This window comes from Manis javanica, chromosome 10, assembly GCF_040802235.1.
Source record: "Manis javanica isolate MJ-LG chromosome 10, MJ_LKY, whole genome shotgun sequence".
Classification (NCBI taxonomy): domain Eukaryota; kingdom Metazoa; phylum Chordata; class Mammalia; order Pholidota; family Manidae; genus Manis; species Manis javanica.
The window spans coordinates 111,048,161-111,061,175 of NC_133165.1; the positions used below are offsets into that span (position 1 = coordinate 111,048,161).

Genomic DNA, 13,015 nt, shown 5'->3' on the forward strand with positions numbered 1-13,015 from the left:
ATCTGGGTTGTTTCCAGATTTTGGCTATTACAAAGAAAGCTGCTGTGAACACTGTGTATAGGCTTTTGTCTGAAAATACATTTTCCTATCTCTAGGATAAATGCCTAAGAATGCAATTGGTAGGTCATATGGTAGTTGCATGATTAGTTTTATAAGAAACCAACAAATGGGGAAATGACAGCCTCTTCAACAGCTGGTATTGGCAAAACTGGACAGCTACATGCAAGAGAATGAAACTGGATTATTGTTTAACCCCATACACAAAAGTAAACTTGAAATGGATCAAAGACCTGAATGTAAGTCATGAAACCATAAAACTCTTAGAAGACAACACAGGCAAAAATCTCCTGCATATAAGCATGAGCAACTTCTTCCTGAACACATCTCCTCGAGCAAGGGAAACAAAAGCAAAAATGAACTCATGGGACTACATCAAACTAAAAAGTTTCTGTACAGCAAAGGACACTATCAACAGAACAAAAAGGCATCCTACAGTATGGGAGAATATATTTGTAAATGACATATCCGATAAGGGGTTAACATCTAAAATATATAAAGAACTCAGATGCCTCAACACCCAAAAAGCAAATAACCCAATTAACAAATGGGCAGAGGATATGAAGAGACAGTTCTCCAAAGAAGAAATTCAGATGGCCAACAGACACATGAAAAGATGCTCCACATCACTAATCATCATGGAAATGCAAATTAAAACCACAATGAGATACCACCTCACACCAGTAAGGATGGCAAAAGACTAAGAACAACAAATGCTGGCGAGGATGTGGAGAAAGGGGAACCCTCTTACACTGCTGGTGGGAACGTAAGCTAGTTCAACCATTGTGGAAAGCAGTATGGAGGTTCCTCAAAAAACTAAAAATAGAAATACCATTTGACCTGGGAATCCCACTCCTAGGAATTTACCCAAAGAATACAACTTCTCAGATTCAAAAAGACATATGTACCCCTATGTTTATTGCAGCACTATTTACAATAGCCAAGATACGGAAGCAACCTAAATGTCCATCAGTAGATGAATGGATGAATAAGAAGTGGTACATATACACAAGGGAATACTATTCAGCCATAACAAAGAAACAAATCCTACCATTTGCAACAACATGGATGGAGCTGGAGGATATCATGCTCAGTGAAATAAGCCAGGCAGAGAAAGACAAGTGCCAAATGATTTCCCTCATTTGTGGAGTATAACAGTAAAGCAAAACTGAAGGAACAAAATAGCAGCAGACTCAGAGACTCTGAGAGGGAACTAGTGGTTACCAAAGGGGAGGGGTGGGGGAAGGTGTGTGGGGAGGAAGGGAGAAGGGGATTGAGGGGTATTATGTTTAGTACACATGGTGTGGGGGATCACGGGGAAAACAGTGTAGCACAGAGAAGGCAAATAGTGAATCTGTGGCATCTTACTACACTGATGGACAGTGACTGCATTGGGGTCTGGGTGGGGACTTGATAATATAGGCAAATGTAGTAACCACATTGTTTTTTCATGTGAAACCTTCATAAGAGTGTATATCAATAATACCTTAATAAAAAATAAAAATAAAAAAAAGAAACCATCAAATTGTTTTCCAAAGTAGCTGTACCATTTTACATTCCCAGCAGTAATATATAAATGATCCAGTTTCTCCACATGCTCACCAGCACTTCGTGTTGCCACCATATTTTTATTTTTTATATTTCATTGTGATATTTCATCGTGTGTTTAGATCACACGTTCCTAATGGCTCAGGATGCTGATGCTTTTCATGAGTTTAGTTGCCATCTGTATTTGCTGAAGTGACTGCTCACATATCTGCCCATTTTCTAATTGGATTGTTTGGTTAACTGTTGAGTTTTGGGAGTTCTTTTTATGCTCTAGATATTAGTCTTGTTGGATATGTGGTTTGCAAATATTTTCTCCTAGTTTGTAGCCTGTCTTTTCATCCTCTTAACAGGGTCTTTTGCAAACCAAAAAATTTTTAATTGTGATGAAGATTTAAGTCTCTTGATCCATTTGGAGTGAATTTCTGTATAAAGTTTAAGTTGAGGTTCATGGTTTTGCCTATGAATGTCCAGTTGCTCCAATATCATTTGTTGAAAGGTTATCCTTCCATTGAATTTCTTTTGCACCATTGTAAAAAATAATCAGTTGGCCATATTTGTGTGAGTTTATTTCTTGGTTTTCTATCCTGTTCCACTGACCTAAGTGTCTATTGCTCCATCAATACCACATTCTCTTGAGGATTTAATGTCAGACAGAATGGCTCCTCCCATTTTATTTTTCCTTTTCAAGACGGATTTAGCTATTCTAGAGCCTGTGCCTTTCCATATAAAATTTATAAGATTATCTGTTTCAAAAAACTTTGCTGGAATTTTGATAGGAATTGCATTATATCTATAATTAGAAGTATTGTTACTATGACATCTTTACTATAATGTGTCTACTAATCCATGAACATGGTATGCCTTTAATTAATTAGTCTTTAATTTCTTTCATCAGTATTTTATAATTTTCAGCATACTGATATTATAAATAATTCGTTACAACTGTACCTAAGAATTTTCTTTTGGGGGAGTGATTGTAAATGGCATATGTCTTAATTTCAGTTTCCACATGTTCACTGTTAGTATATAGAAATGCAATTAATTTATGTATTTAATCTTGTATCCTACAATGTTGCTGAATTTATTTACTGGTTCTATGAGGTTTGTTTTTTGTCATTTCCTTGAAATTTTCTATGCAATCATGTCATCTGTAAAAAAGTATAGTTTTATTCCTTCATTTAAAGTTTGCATGCCTGCTTCTTGACTTACTATAGTGGCTAGAACTGCCAGTGTTATACTGAAGAAGAGTCCTTGCTTTGTTTCTGATCTTGAGGGAAGGCATTCACCATGAAGTCTGATGCTAGTTGTAGGCTTGTGTAGATGAACTTTATCAACTTAAGGAAATTCCTTTCTGTTTCTAGTTTGCTAAGAGTTTTTATCATAATTGGATGTTGAATTCTGTCAGGTGATTTTCTGCATCAATTGACATAATTCTACAATTTTTCCTCTTTCATTTGTTGATATGATGAATTGATTGACTTTCAAATGTTGACCCAGCCTTCCATTCATGGATTAAATTCCACTAGGTCCTAGTGTATAATTCTTTTTGTACATTCCTGGATTCAACTGGCTAATATTTTTTGAGGATTTTTGCATCTAATTTCATGAAAGATAATTATCTGTATTTTCTTTTTTTTTATACTGTTTATAAAATGAATTTGGAAGTGTTCCCTCCTATTTTCTGGAAGGCACTGTATAACTGATGTTAATTCTTCTTTAAACATTTGGTAGAATTCTCCAGTAAAACCATCTATGTCTAGAGATTTCTTTTTCACGAGACTATACTACAAAATCAAAATTTTTAATGGTTATAGGACTATTCAGGTTCTATTTCAGTGAGTTTTGGTAGTTTATGCTTTCTGAGAAATTGTTCTATTTCTTCTAACGTGTCAAATTTATGAACATAAAGTTATTGGTAATAATTCTTTATTGTCCTCTTATGGCTACAGGAACTGCAGGGATATCTTATTTCATCCTGGTATTGGTGATTTGGGTCTTCTCTATCAGTCTTGCTAGAGGGTTATCAAGACGGGGACTGGTCACTGGAAAGATCAAGATTAGAAGCTTGGAACTTTCAGCCCTATACCTCAGGAAAGGGATGGGGCTAAAGACTGAGTTACTCACCAATCGTGCCTACATGATGAAGCTTCCATAAAAACCCCTGAAGCACAAGGTCTGAAGAGCTACTGGATTGCTAAATACATCTCCATGACAGGAGGGTGATGCATCTCAACTCCGTGGGGACAGAAGCTCCTGCACCCAGAACCTTATGAACCTTACCTTATGTATTTATTCATCTGGCTGTTCATTTGTATCTTTTATTATGCAATATATTAGTAAGTGTTTCCCTGAGTTCTGTGACTGTTCTAGCCAATGAACAAACCCAAGAAAAGGATCATGGGGACCCTGATTTATAGCAGTTGGTCAGGAGCAGAGGTGACAACCTGGGCTTGCAACTGGCATCTGAGGTGGGAGGTGGATGGAAGTTTGGAAGTTTTGTGGATTAAGCCCTTAACCTGTGGGATCTGACGCTGTCTCCAGGTAGACAGTGGCAGAAGTGAGGTAAATTGAGGGACACCCAGCTGGTGTCAGAGAAGTGCCTGGTGTGTGGAAAACCCCATCTCTGGTGTCAGAAGTGAAGTCTGAAGTAGTGTGAGAGTAAAGAAGAAACACAGGAGGAGGAGTGTGTTTTTCCTTTACAAAGGCCAAAAAAGAACCCTGTAAAGTCAAAAGTCAAAAATCTGAAAGTGAATAAACCCCCAGACAATGACAAATAACTCTTAGAACTGAGGAGAAAAAGATGAGAAACCAAGTGAAAAAGCAAAGGACATGAATGCAGTCAATGATAAGAAGAAACACAAATGCCCAATAAGCACATGAAAGGTTGTTCAAACGGACATATAATTACAAAAAAACAAATTCAAACAAAACTGTTCTCCCTCTCAGATTGACAAAAATGTAAAAATTTGATAATACTCAGTATTTGCAAAGATAAAGGGATAACTTTGGTGGATATGAATTGGTGCAACTTTCAGGCTGACAATTTGGCAGTATTTTTCAAAACTAAAAATAAATATAACCTTGCAGCAATTACACTTCATAAAAGGACAGCATCATAAAAATCTATGTGTAAGGGTCATCATTACAATATTGCTCTTAATAGACAAAAACATGAAAAATTCCTAACTGATTACCAACAGGGAATGACTAAATAAATTAAGATTCATTGATAATCAAGAATGCAGCACAGCTTTATGTGCTGATACAGAATATACCCATAATATACAGCTTAGTGAACAAAAGCATGTTTTGGAACAAGATACATTAAATGATTGCATTTATTACATAGAAGATACAAGGCTCAGTTCAAAGCAGGCTGCAGAGCTGTATACATTAAATGAATTCATTTAGGTAAAAGAAATGTGTGGACACAGAAAATTTCCCTCCAAACTTCCTAAAGTACTGCAGGAGTACAGAGAAGAAGAAATTTCGTTTTTTACTCTTCACCCTTTCGTATTGTTTATACTTTTTTCAGTAAGCATTTTTTTAATTTCAAAAGAGTAATAGTCCAAACATGAAAATAAAGGACTTTTAAGCATAAAGCAATGATGCAGAAAACAGGTAAAAGGATGATACTATTGATTAACATACTTAGAATAAGGATAACTTCCATTTCTCTAACAGCTTTGCTGAGTTCACAGTTTTGCAAATATAAGAAATGCTATGTTAATAAATCCAAGGATAAAGCTTGTTTACCCTTCATTTAGCAAAATAATAACTGGAGGCAGTAGGAAATAAACATTTATCTTCCACCACTAGCAATTTAGTAATTCACAACTAGACTGAAGGCTTTGGTCGGCTTTAATTTTGTGTTAACCAATACACAGCATCCCTATTTGCTGCTATGGAAACAGTTGTGTCCCCCAAAAACATAACCCTCATTGTTAAATCTCCTCAAAAAAGAAAAGAAGGTGGTCTTTTGAAGTGGTGAAAAGCTACAAATAGCCTTACTAATTAGCAAATTTAATAACAAAAATTCTGGACAATATGCAGAGAAAAAAACATATCTATGTCTCAGTATCATAAATTTAAAGGCTTTCCTTAGTTTTGAAAGTATCACAGGCAACCACTGTTCTGCTTTTGAAAGCCCTGTTCTGTTAAGAACTTTATTTATTGCTTTTAAATAATTCTTTCATTTGTAGAAAGAGAACAATTAAAGAGGTTTCTATTTAAACTTTTTGAAAGATATTTTTAAGCATCCCTCATTCTGTCTAAGAAATCAACAATTTCTTTCTCTTTCTGTATTAAGAACATGAGAATTTTAATAGATGCAGTACATTTGGCAACAACAATTAGATTTACTATTCAACTTAGTAGGTTTTGTCTTCTGCTACAAAAGCAGATCACTGAGGAGAGCATGCTGGATTGCATCAAATGTTCCCGACAGTAATAAGAGGAGATGCTGTCAACAGGAATGATGGAATAGTGTTGTAACAATGCTTTGAAAGAGGAAAATCCATGTTTAAACTTATTTTGAGAGAAGGGCACCATTTTTTGCTCACTGATATAAGATAGGGAATGTTGTAAATCAATTACAGTGGGTTCCTCTAAAGTAAGGAAAAACAATAACGAAGAGACTTCTAGTCTGATATAAAAAAACTAGGTAGCATTTTATGTCTTTGTTAGGCTCCAAAGCACATAAGATTATTCAAGTCTATTTTTGCTCTTAAAAGCCAGCAGAGGCAAATAAACTGATCTTAAATTTAAAAATCACTTTGACTTAATATCATCTTTTAAAATAAGCTACATATTTTCAATCTGTGGGCTATTATGCAATTAAGAAACAGTAAAAATTTAATTTTATGTACTTTTCTGAGCTGCTAGAAAATGAGGTAATAGAGGGTCAGTAAATCCTCAGCTCCTCCCTTGTAAGAACCGAGGCAGGGACACCAAACAAAGCGCTCTGCGCAGAAGACCAAATAACCTTCTGTCATAGAAAAAAGACACAAGAAAGTTAATATTGGGTGTCTACTATTCATTAATTTCTTCATTAACAAAAATTTGGCAACTGAAGATTCAGTAATGAGTAGGACTAAAAGTCTTTACTCTCAAGGAGCTTTCCTTCCAGTAGGAGGAACAAAAACATAAAACAGAAAAATAAATGAATCAGATAATTTCATATAGTCCTGAATAGAGCAGATTTCCAGTTAATATGGTTCTATAAGTTCATACTTTGGGGATATGTTCCTTCTCCAAACACATGGCAATGACAGAGAAAAGACAAATGTGAAAATTAAAGACACAGTCATGCTCAAAATCAAGATGGAGATCGTCAGAGACAAGACCATGAGCAGAAACAATGGTAAGGAGGCTGAAACTGCGGACCTTTGGGGTTTTAGATCCAGAAAAAGTCAGAGAAAACCAGGAGCTCAACTCCTGAGAAGCAAATAAATACAGATTTAAAATGCCCATCCATGAGAGGAGTACCGAATATGGGCTTACTGCTTGAAATTATGCCCGGGCCTCGGCAGAGGAAGCTGACAGAACCAGGCATCAACCACAGCCTGGGACTATGGCTTCTCACAGTGAGGAGCCATATGCCCAAGTAGGTGAGGGGCACCAAGTGAACGTCACCAGCAACTGACCCATGGCCTCATCACTTGGTCTGGGAACCGGGTCTGCAACGGCTCTGACAAGAGCAAAGGAAAGGAGCCCCGGCTGCCCACGTAGGTCCTGACTGTGAACAGGTAGTCCAGGCGTCAGGAGGAGGCAAATGAAGACCTGGTAGGCAGGGAAGGGTAAGGACACTCAGAGAGGCAGAAAGAAAGAGGACTTGAGCCACTCAAGAGCAGCTCCCAAAGCTATATTCCAAAAACAGAAAGAAAACAGATTCACTCCCGCCGAAAGGAAACCATGAAGTCTAATGAGTATTTAAAACTAAGTATGTTGAGAGTCCTCCAGAAGACACTAGAAAGGATAGCATTAATTTAAGGGGATACGAAAAGAAGAAACAAAAACAGGCAGAGGTGGAATAACTACAAATGGATATGAACAAGCAGTGAGAAATCAAAATAAAACACTCGATGGACAGGAAATGTTCTACAGTGGGCACAGGTGAAAGGAGAAAAAATGAACTGGAACACGGTTCTGATGAATTACCTAAAGTGCAACATGGGAATACAATGAGACACAGTAAAAATTTTTAAAGTAGTTGAAAGACATGGAAAATGGAATATTAAGTAGCCCAATATATATCTAATGGACATCAAGCAGAAAAAAAATTACAAGGAAATAGAGAAAAAATATTTGGAGCACTATATATGCCCGAATTAAAGATGTATGTTCTTATGTGAAAGTGCACACGAGAGTAAGCAGGTGTACGTGTGAGAAGGTCAGGCAGCACTGAAGAACAGGGCACGTTCTGGTTCTGGCAGCCCAGCCCTCAGGATCAACCCTGAAGATACAATAAAGGGATGACATCAGAATGAGAAGAAGACTGTGAGCGGCTGCTGAGGAGACGGAGGGACTGAGCTGAAGGACAAGTCTGTGTGAGTGGAGGAGGGCGCCGGGTCGGCTTTAGCCTGGGAGGAAGGTTGGAAGAAGCTGGTGGAACCCTCGCCTTGGAACCTGCTGTGACTCAGATGGCAGGAGTGTCTCTGGTTAGTGCAGAGGCCCTGAGGGGTAAGCAGATGGGAAAGATCAGTGGGGACTGGCCAGCAGACGAGAAGATACGTCTTCAGCCTTCCTCTTCTAAACCCCCAGGGCAGGTGGTTTACAATTTAAGAGTGTCTCCCACTAAAGCTGCTGCTTCTTGGGGTGCTAAGGATAAAGGCTCAACTTGAGGCACTGATCCTTGAAGTGAGGAATGATTAACTCTGCTATTCTTGGAGAAAGAGGGGAGGAGAGAGATGTATTCTCCACACTAGAGGCCACTGCCGGCCACCTCCCCTTAAGCTGACAGGGCGGATACAGACTAAGGACCAACCTTAAGCAGTCCCAGACGGAGCAGCCGTAACCCCTAGGTGTAGCTAGTCATTTAAGGATCAAAGCTATTTCAAAAGAAAAATAAAAAACTGAATTACAGGTTTCATCAGAAGCACAGATATTAGAAAAGACAGACCAAGAATTTAACATAACTTTAATAAACATACTAAAATAAATAAGATACAAGCAATATGAAACAGGAACAAACTCAATAAAAAGAATGAAATAGAAATAGTAAGTATCAACTATAAAAATAGAATAGTTGAAATAGAGAACACAGATGGAATAAATAGTGGAATAGATAGATAGCTGAGAACAAATTATTGAATCGGAAGATCAGATTTTGAGACACTCTAGAAAAAAGAAAAACAATGAAGAAATAAAAACTATAAAGTTAAAAGACATGAAGATAGACAATTACTAATATCCAGACAAGAAGAGCCCAAGAAAGAGAGAAAAATGAAAAATAAACAGTAGGAAGTATTTGAACCAGACAAAACTTTCTTGGAATTACATGTAGATGAAAGACCTCCTCCTGGCGAGTCTTGCAGAGTAACGATGAGAGATAAGGAACACCCACATGAAAGCCTATTATGGTAAAATCAAAGTCTTTTCAACAAATGATATTGAAACAACTGGACATCTGTAGGCAAAAAAAAATTTTTTTTTCTTAAGAACTGCAACCTTATACACACCTTATACAAAAATTAATTCAAAATAGATCACAGACCTTAAAGTAAAACATAAAACCATAAAACTTTTACAAGAAAAATAGGAGAAAACCTACATGATCTTGGGTTAGGCAAAGAGTTCTTACAAATGACCCCAAAAACTTGATCCATAAAATAAAGTTAGATGAATCAGACTTTACCAAAATGTCAAACTTTTGCTCGGTTTAGAAAGACATGTTAAAAGTAAGAGAAAAAAAAGACAAGCCACAGACTGGAATAAAATATATGCAGATCACATTCTGATGAAAGACTTGCATCCAGAATATACAAAGAACTCACAAAATTCAATGGTATAAAACAATCAACCCAATGAGAAAATGGACAAAAATATGAACATGTATTTGATCAAAGAGAAGTTATGATGGCACAAGAAAGCACATGAAAAGATGTTCAGCCGCATGAGTCATTTGGGAAACACAATGAGATACCACTACAAACCTATTAGAGTTGCTGAAATAAAAATAGTGGTAATACCAAAAGTTGGTAAGGATGCCAGAAAACTGAATCTCTCCTTGTACACTTCTGGTGGGAACGTAAAATGGTACAGCCACTCTGGAAAATAGTTTGGCAGTTTCTTACAAAACTTAATATGCATTTATCATATAACTTCTAGACATTTATCCCAGAGATAATGAAAACTTCACATACAAAAACCTGTACACAAATGGTCACAGCAGCTTTAATCATAAATAGCCCCAAAGTGGAAACAGCTAGATATCCTGCAGTGTGTGAATGGTTGAATAAATTCTGGTATATCTATACAATGAGATGCTACTCAACAATAGAGAGGAATGAATTATTGATACACGCAACAACTTGAATGGATCCCAAGAGCATTATGCTGAGTGAAAAAAAAAATCTATCTCAAAAGGTTACAGAATTGTCTGAGTTCATTTACAGAACATTCTAGAAATAACAAAACCATAGTGATGGAGAAAAGATTAGCAGTCACCAGGGGAAAGAGTTGTTGGGGGTGAGAAGGGTGGGTAGCACAAGGGACTTCTTTTGTGGGGATACAATGGTTCTGTATCTTGATTTGGGGGCTGGTTGCATGAATCTATACTTAAGATAAAACTGCATAGAACCTACATACACACAAATGCAGGTTAAAAAATTGAACACTGAGTTGAAAATCTGAAAACTGAATAAGGTCTGTAGTCTAGTTGGCAGTAACATACCAACATCCATTTCCTGATTTCAGTATTGTGCTACAGCTCTAGAAGATGTCAACATTGAAGGGTATGTGGGACTCTAGTATTTCTGCAACTTCCTGACAGTCTATAATTATATCACAATGAAGTGTTTTTAAAAATGAGTAGAGAAAGATGGGCTATTCATTAAATTAAATATTGTTTATTCACAGGGGTACAAATAAAATAAGACCTCTATATTGCACCATATAGTAAATTTCTAGAGGGCACAGGATTTCAATATTTAGAAGAAACAACAAAAGACCTTTATTGTACTGGTATAAAAAAGAATTTCTTAAATAAGATTTTTTAAAAGCACAAACTATAAAAGAAAACTTTGATAATGTAACCTTATCTTATTTAAAACTGTATAACAAAAGGCACCAGAACCAAAGTTAAAAGACAAGAATGGTTTCACTTAGAACTCAGGAAGCTGGAAAAAGCCAAGAGAACAAACTAGGGGCTCCAGAAAGGAGCACAGCCCTGTGGACACCTTGATTTCAGCCAGTGCAGCCTGTCAGACGTCTAACCTATAGAACTTTAAGATAATATAATTCATGCTGATTTAAGGCATGCAGTTTGGGGTAATTTGTTACAGCGGCAGTACGGAACTACTACAGTGCCTCCTACCTCTGTTGATTTCCAAGCATTAGCCTTGAGGGGTGGTGTTTCCTGGGATGACACGTTTCCACTGGGCAACGGAATGTCTCCGCACTGCTCCTGTTTCGATCCTGCCTTGGAAGTGTCTTCTGTCAACAACACAAAGCTAAGATTTACTTTGGCAAAAAAACAGTAATGTTTTTATGTAGCTCACAATTTTTAGTGAAGAGCCATTAGGTCTATAAAATATAAATCATCTGCCAATGGCTACCTATGAATAATAATCATTTTAAGATATTGCTTTATAATAACTGACAAGTTCCAGCAGATTTTAAAGAGGCAACTTGGATTCTAGCCCTTTCTCCCATCAACAGTTCTAGTTTATAAGCTTTATTATTTGAAACATTACAAAATAAGATACAACATAATATAGAAATAGTCTGAAAATGTGAAACATATTCAGATGAAATTTAGTAAAGCAGGAATGACAACTATAATTATTCTAATAAGTATATAAAAGAACTTAGTACTGCAATGTGAGTTTCATGTGTTCTACGTGAAACAAATCAGAAACGTATAGACTATTTGGAAAGAAAGAACTTTTTAACAAAATTTTTAAAAATGTCAACATAAAAGACTATGCCAAGGAAAACAAACTGATATTTCTTCTATTTCTGCTGAATTTAATGTTTTTGCAGTTGTACTTTCATTCCTACATTAACTACTATTTAAATAAAGTATTAGTATGAACTATATCTCAGCATGTTATTGGGTACAATAAGAAGAATAAGAACGCTGTCTTCAAACTGGTGCATGCACTGCATGGGGGGTAAAGCCTTCCCAAGGGCTAGGTGGGCACAGACAGTTTTAAAGGAAGCATGTCCAGATCCATAGCTTCTATATATGCTCTTTCTGAAACCGATCTGCCTGAGAATGCAACAGCATAGAAGCCTCAGGCTGGTTCTTTCGTCCTTCCTTCTCATACCAATCTTCTCCCACTTGACAAAGACATCTCCTTTATCCATGTTATAATGGTGTATCTTCCCTTATAGTGCAAGCATAAGAGCTTCTAAGGCACCAAACAATAGTAAAGAAGACTGGTTTGGAGAAGCCTCCTTTAATTAAGGCAGGAAAAACCCAAAGTAGGGCTTCAAAGTTTGTTGTCTTATATACATTCCTTTTAATGAACAACACATGGCATCGGTAACAGGGTATGCTGGTCCCTACTGGGATGTTTGGTATTCGGATGGACACATTATAGTATGGAGGGGCAGGGCAGCTGGCAACTTTCATTTGATGTCTTTGTGCTTTTCATCCCCCACATACTGTCAAAGAATGCATCACTGCTGGGAAGTGTCCCATTGGAGGAGAGCAAAGAAAGAACAAGAGGCAGGGGCACCTCACTGTATCGGTACAAGGAACGTAGGACAAAGCTCCACTCCTTAGCGCTCTAGCTGAGGAAAAGAATTCAGGAGCGTGGACACAGCCGGACTGATGTCTGTTTACATGTTTATTTGAAGAAATAAAGTAAGATGGTTTCTTAAAGAAAGTTTAAATCTGATTTGGCTGGATGTTTTGACAATGAATGTTGGTTTTGTCAACTAGGTAAATATGGCAAATATTTTCCAAAAATGGAAGGAACCAAATCTGCAGTGAAGAGTTGATGAAGATAGGTTTACAGCATATGACACAAAAATGATTTTCTCCAAAAGATTATTGTACTGACAGGTATATTGTAATCAATGTTTTTACTTTATCCACAGTTTCTGAGTATACTGGGCTACATTAAAGTGTAACCATTATAATCAATAGGCATTGATAAATTTTAGTAAAAGCTTTTTGGTATTATACCCAGAAATTGAGAAAGTAAATTACTCCTAATGACTGTTTACCAGATCTCTAAGT

At 36.7% G+C, this 13,015-nt stretch overlaps 1 protein-coding gene across 2 annotated transcripts in view; it reads right to left on the bottom strand.

The window, feature by feature from the left end:
- The window catches only part of ENTHD1 (ENTH domain containing 1), a 100,685-nt gene that overhangs the window by 46,396 nt on the left and 41,274 nt on the right, over window positions 1-13,015 (bottom strand). For both annotated transcript variants that reach the window (XM_017660732.3, XM_073214243.1), the window contains exon 4: window positions 11,141-11,259. In XM_017660732.3, the coding sequence (XP_017516221.3) occupies window positions 11,141-11,259 (119 nt within the window). The remainder of the gene's footprint in view (window positions 1-11,140; window positions 11,260-13,015) is intronic.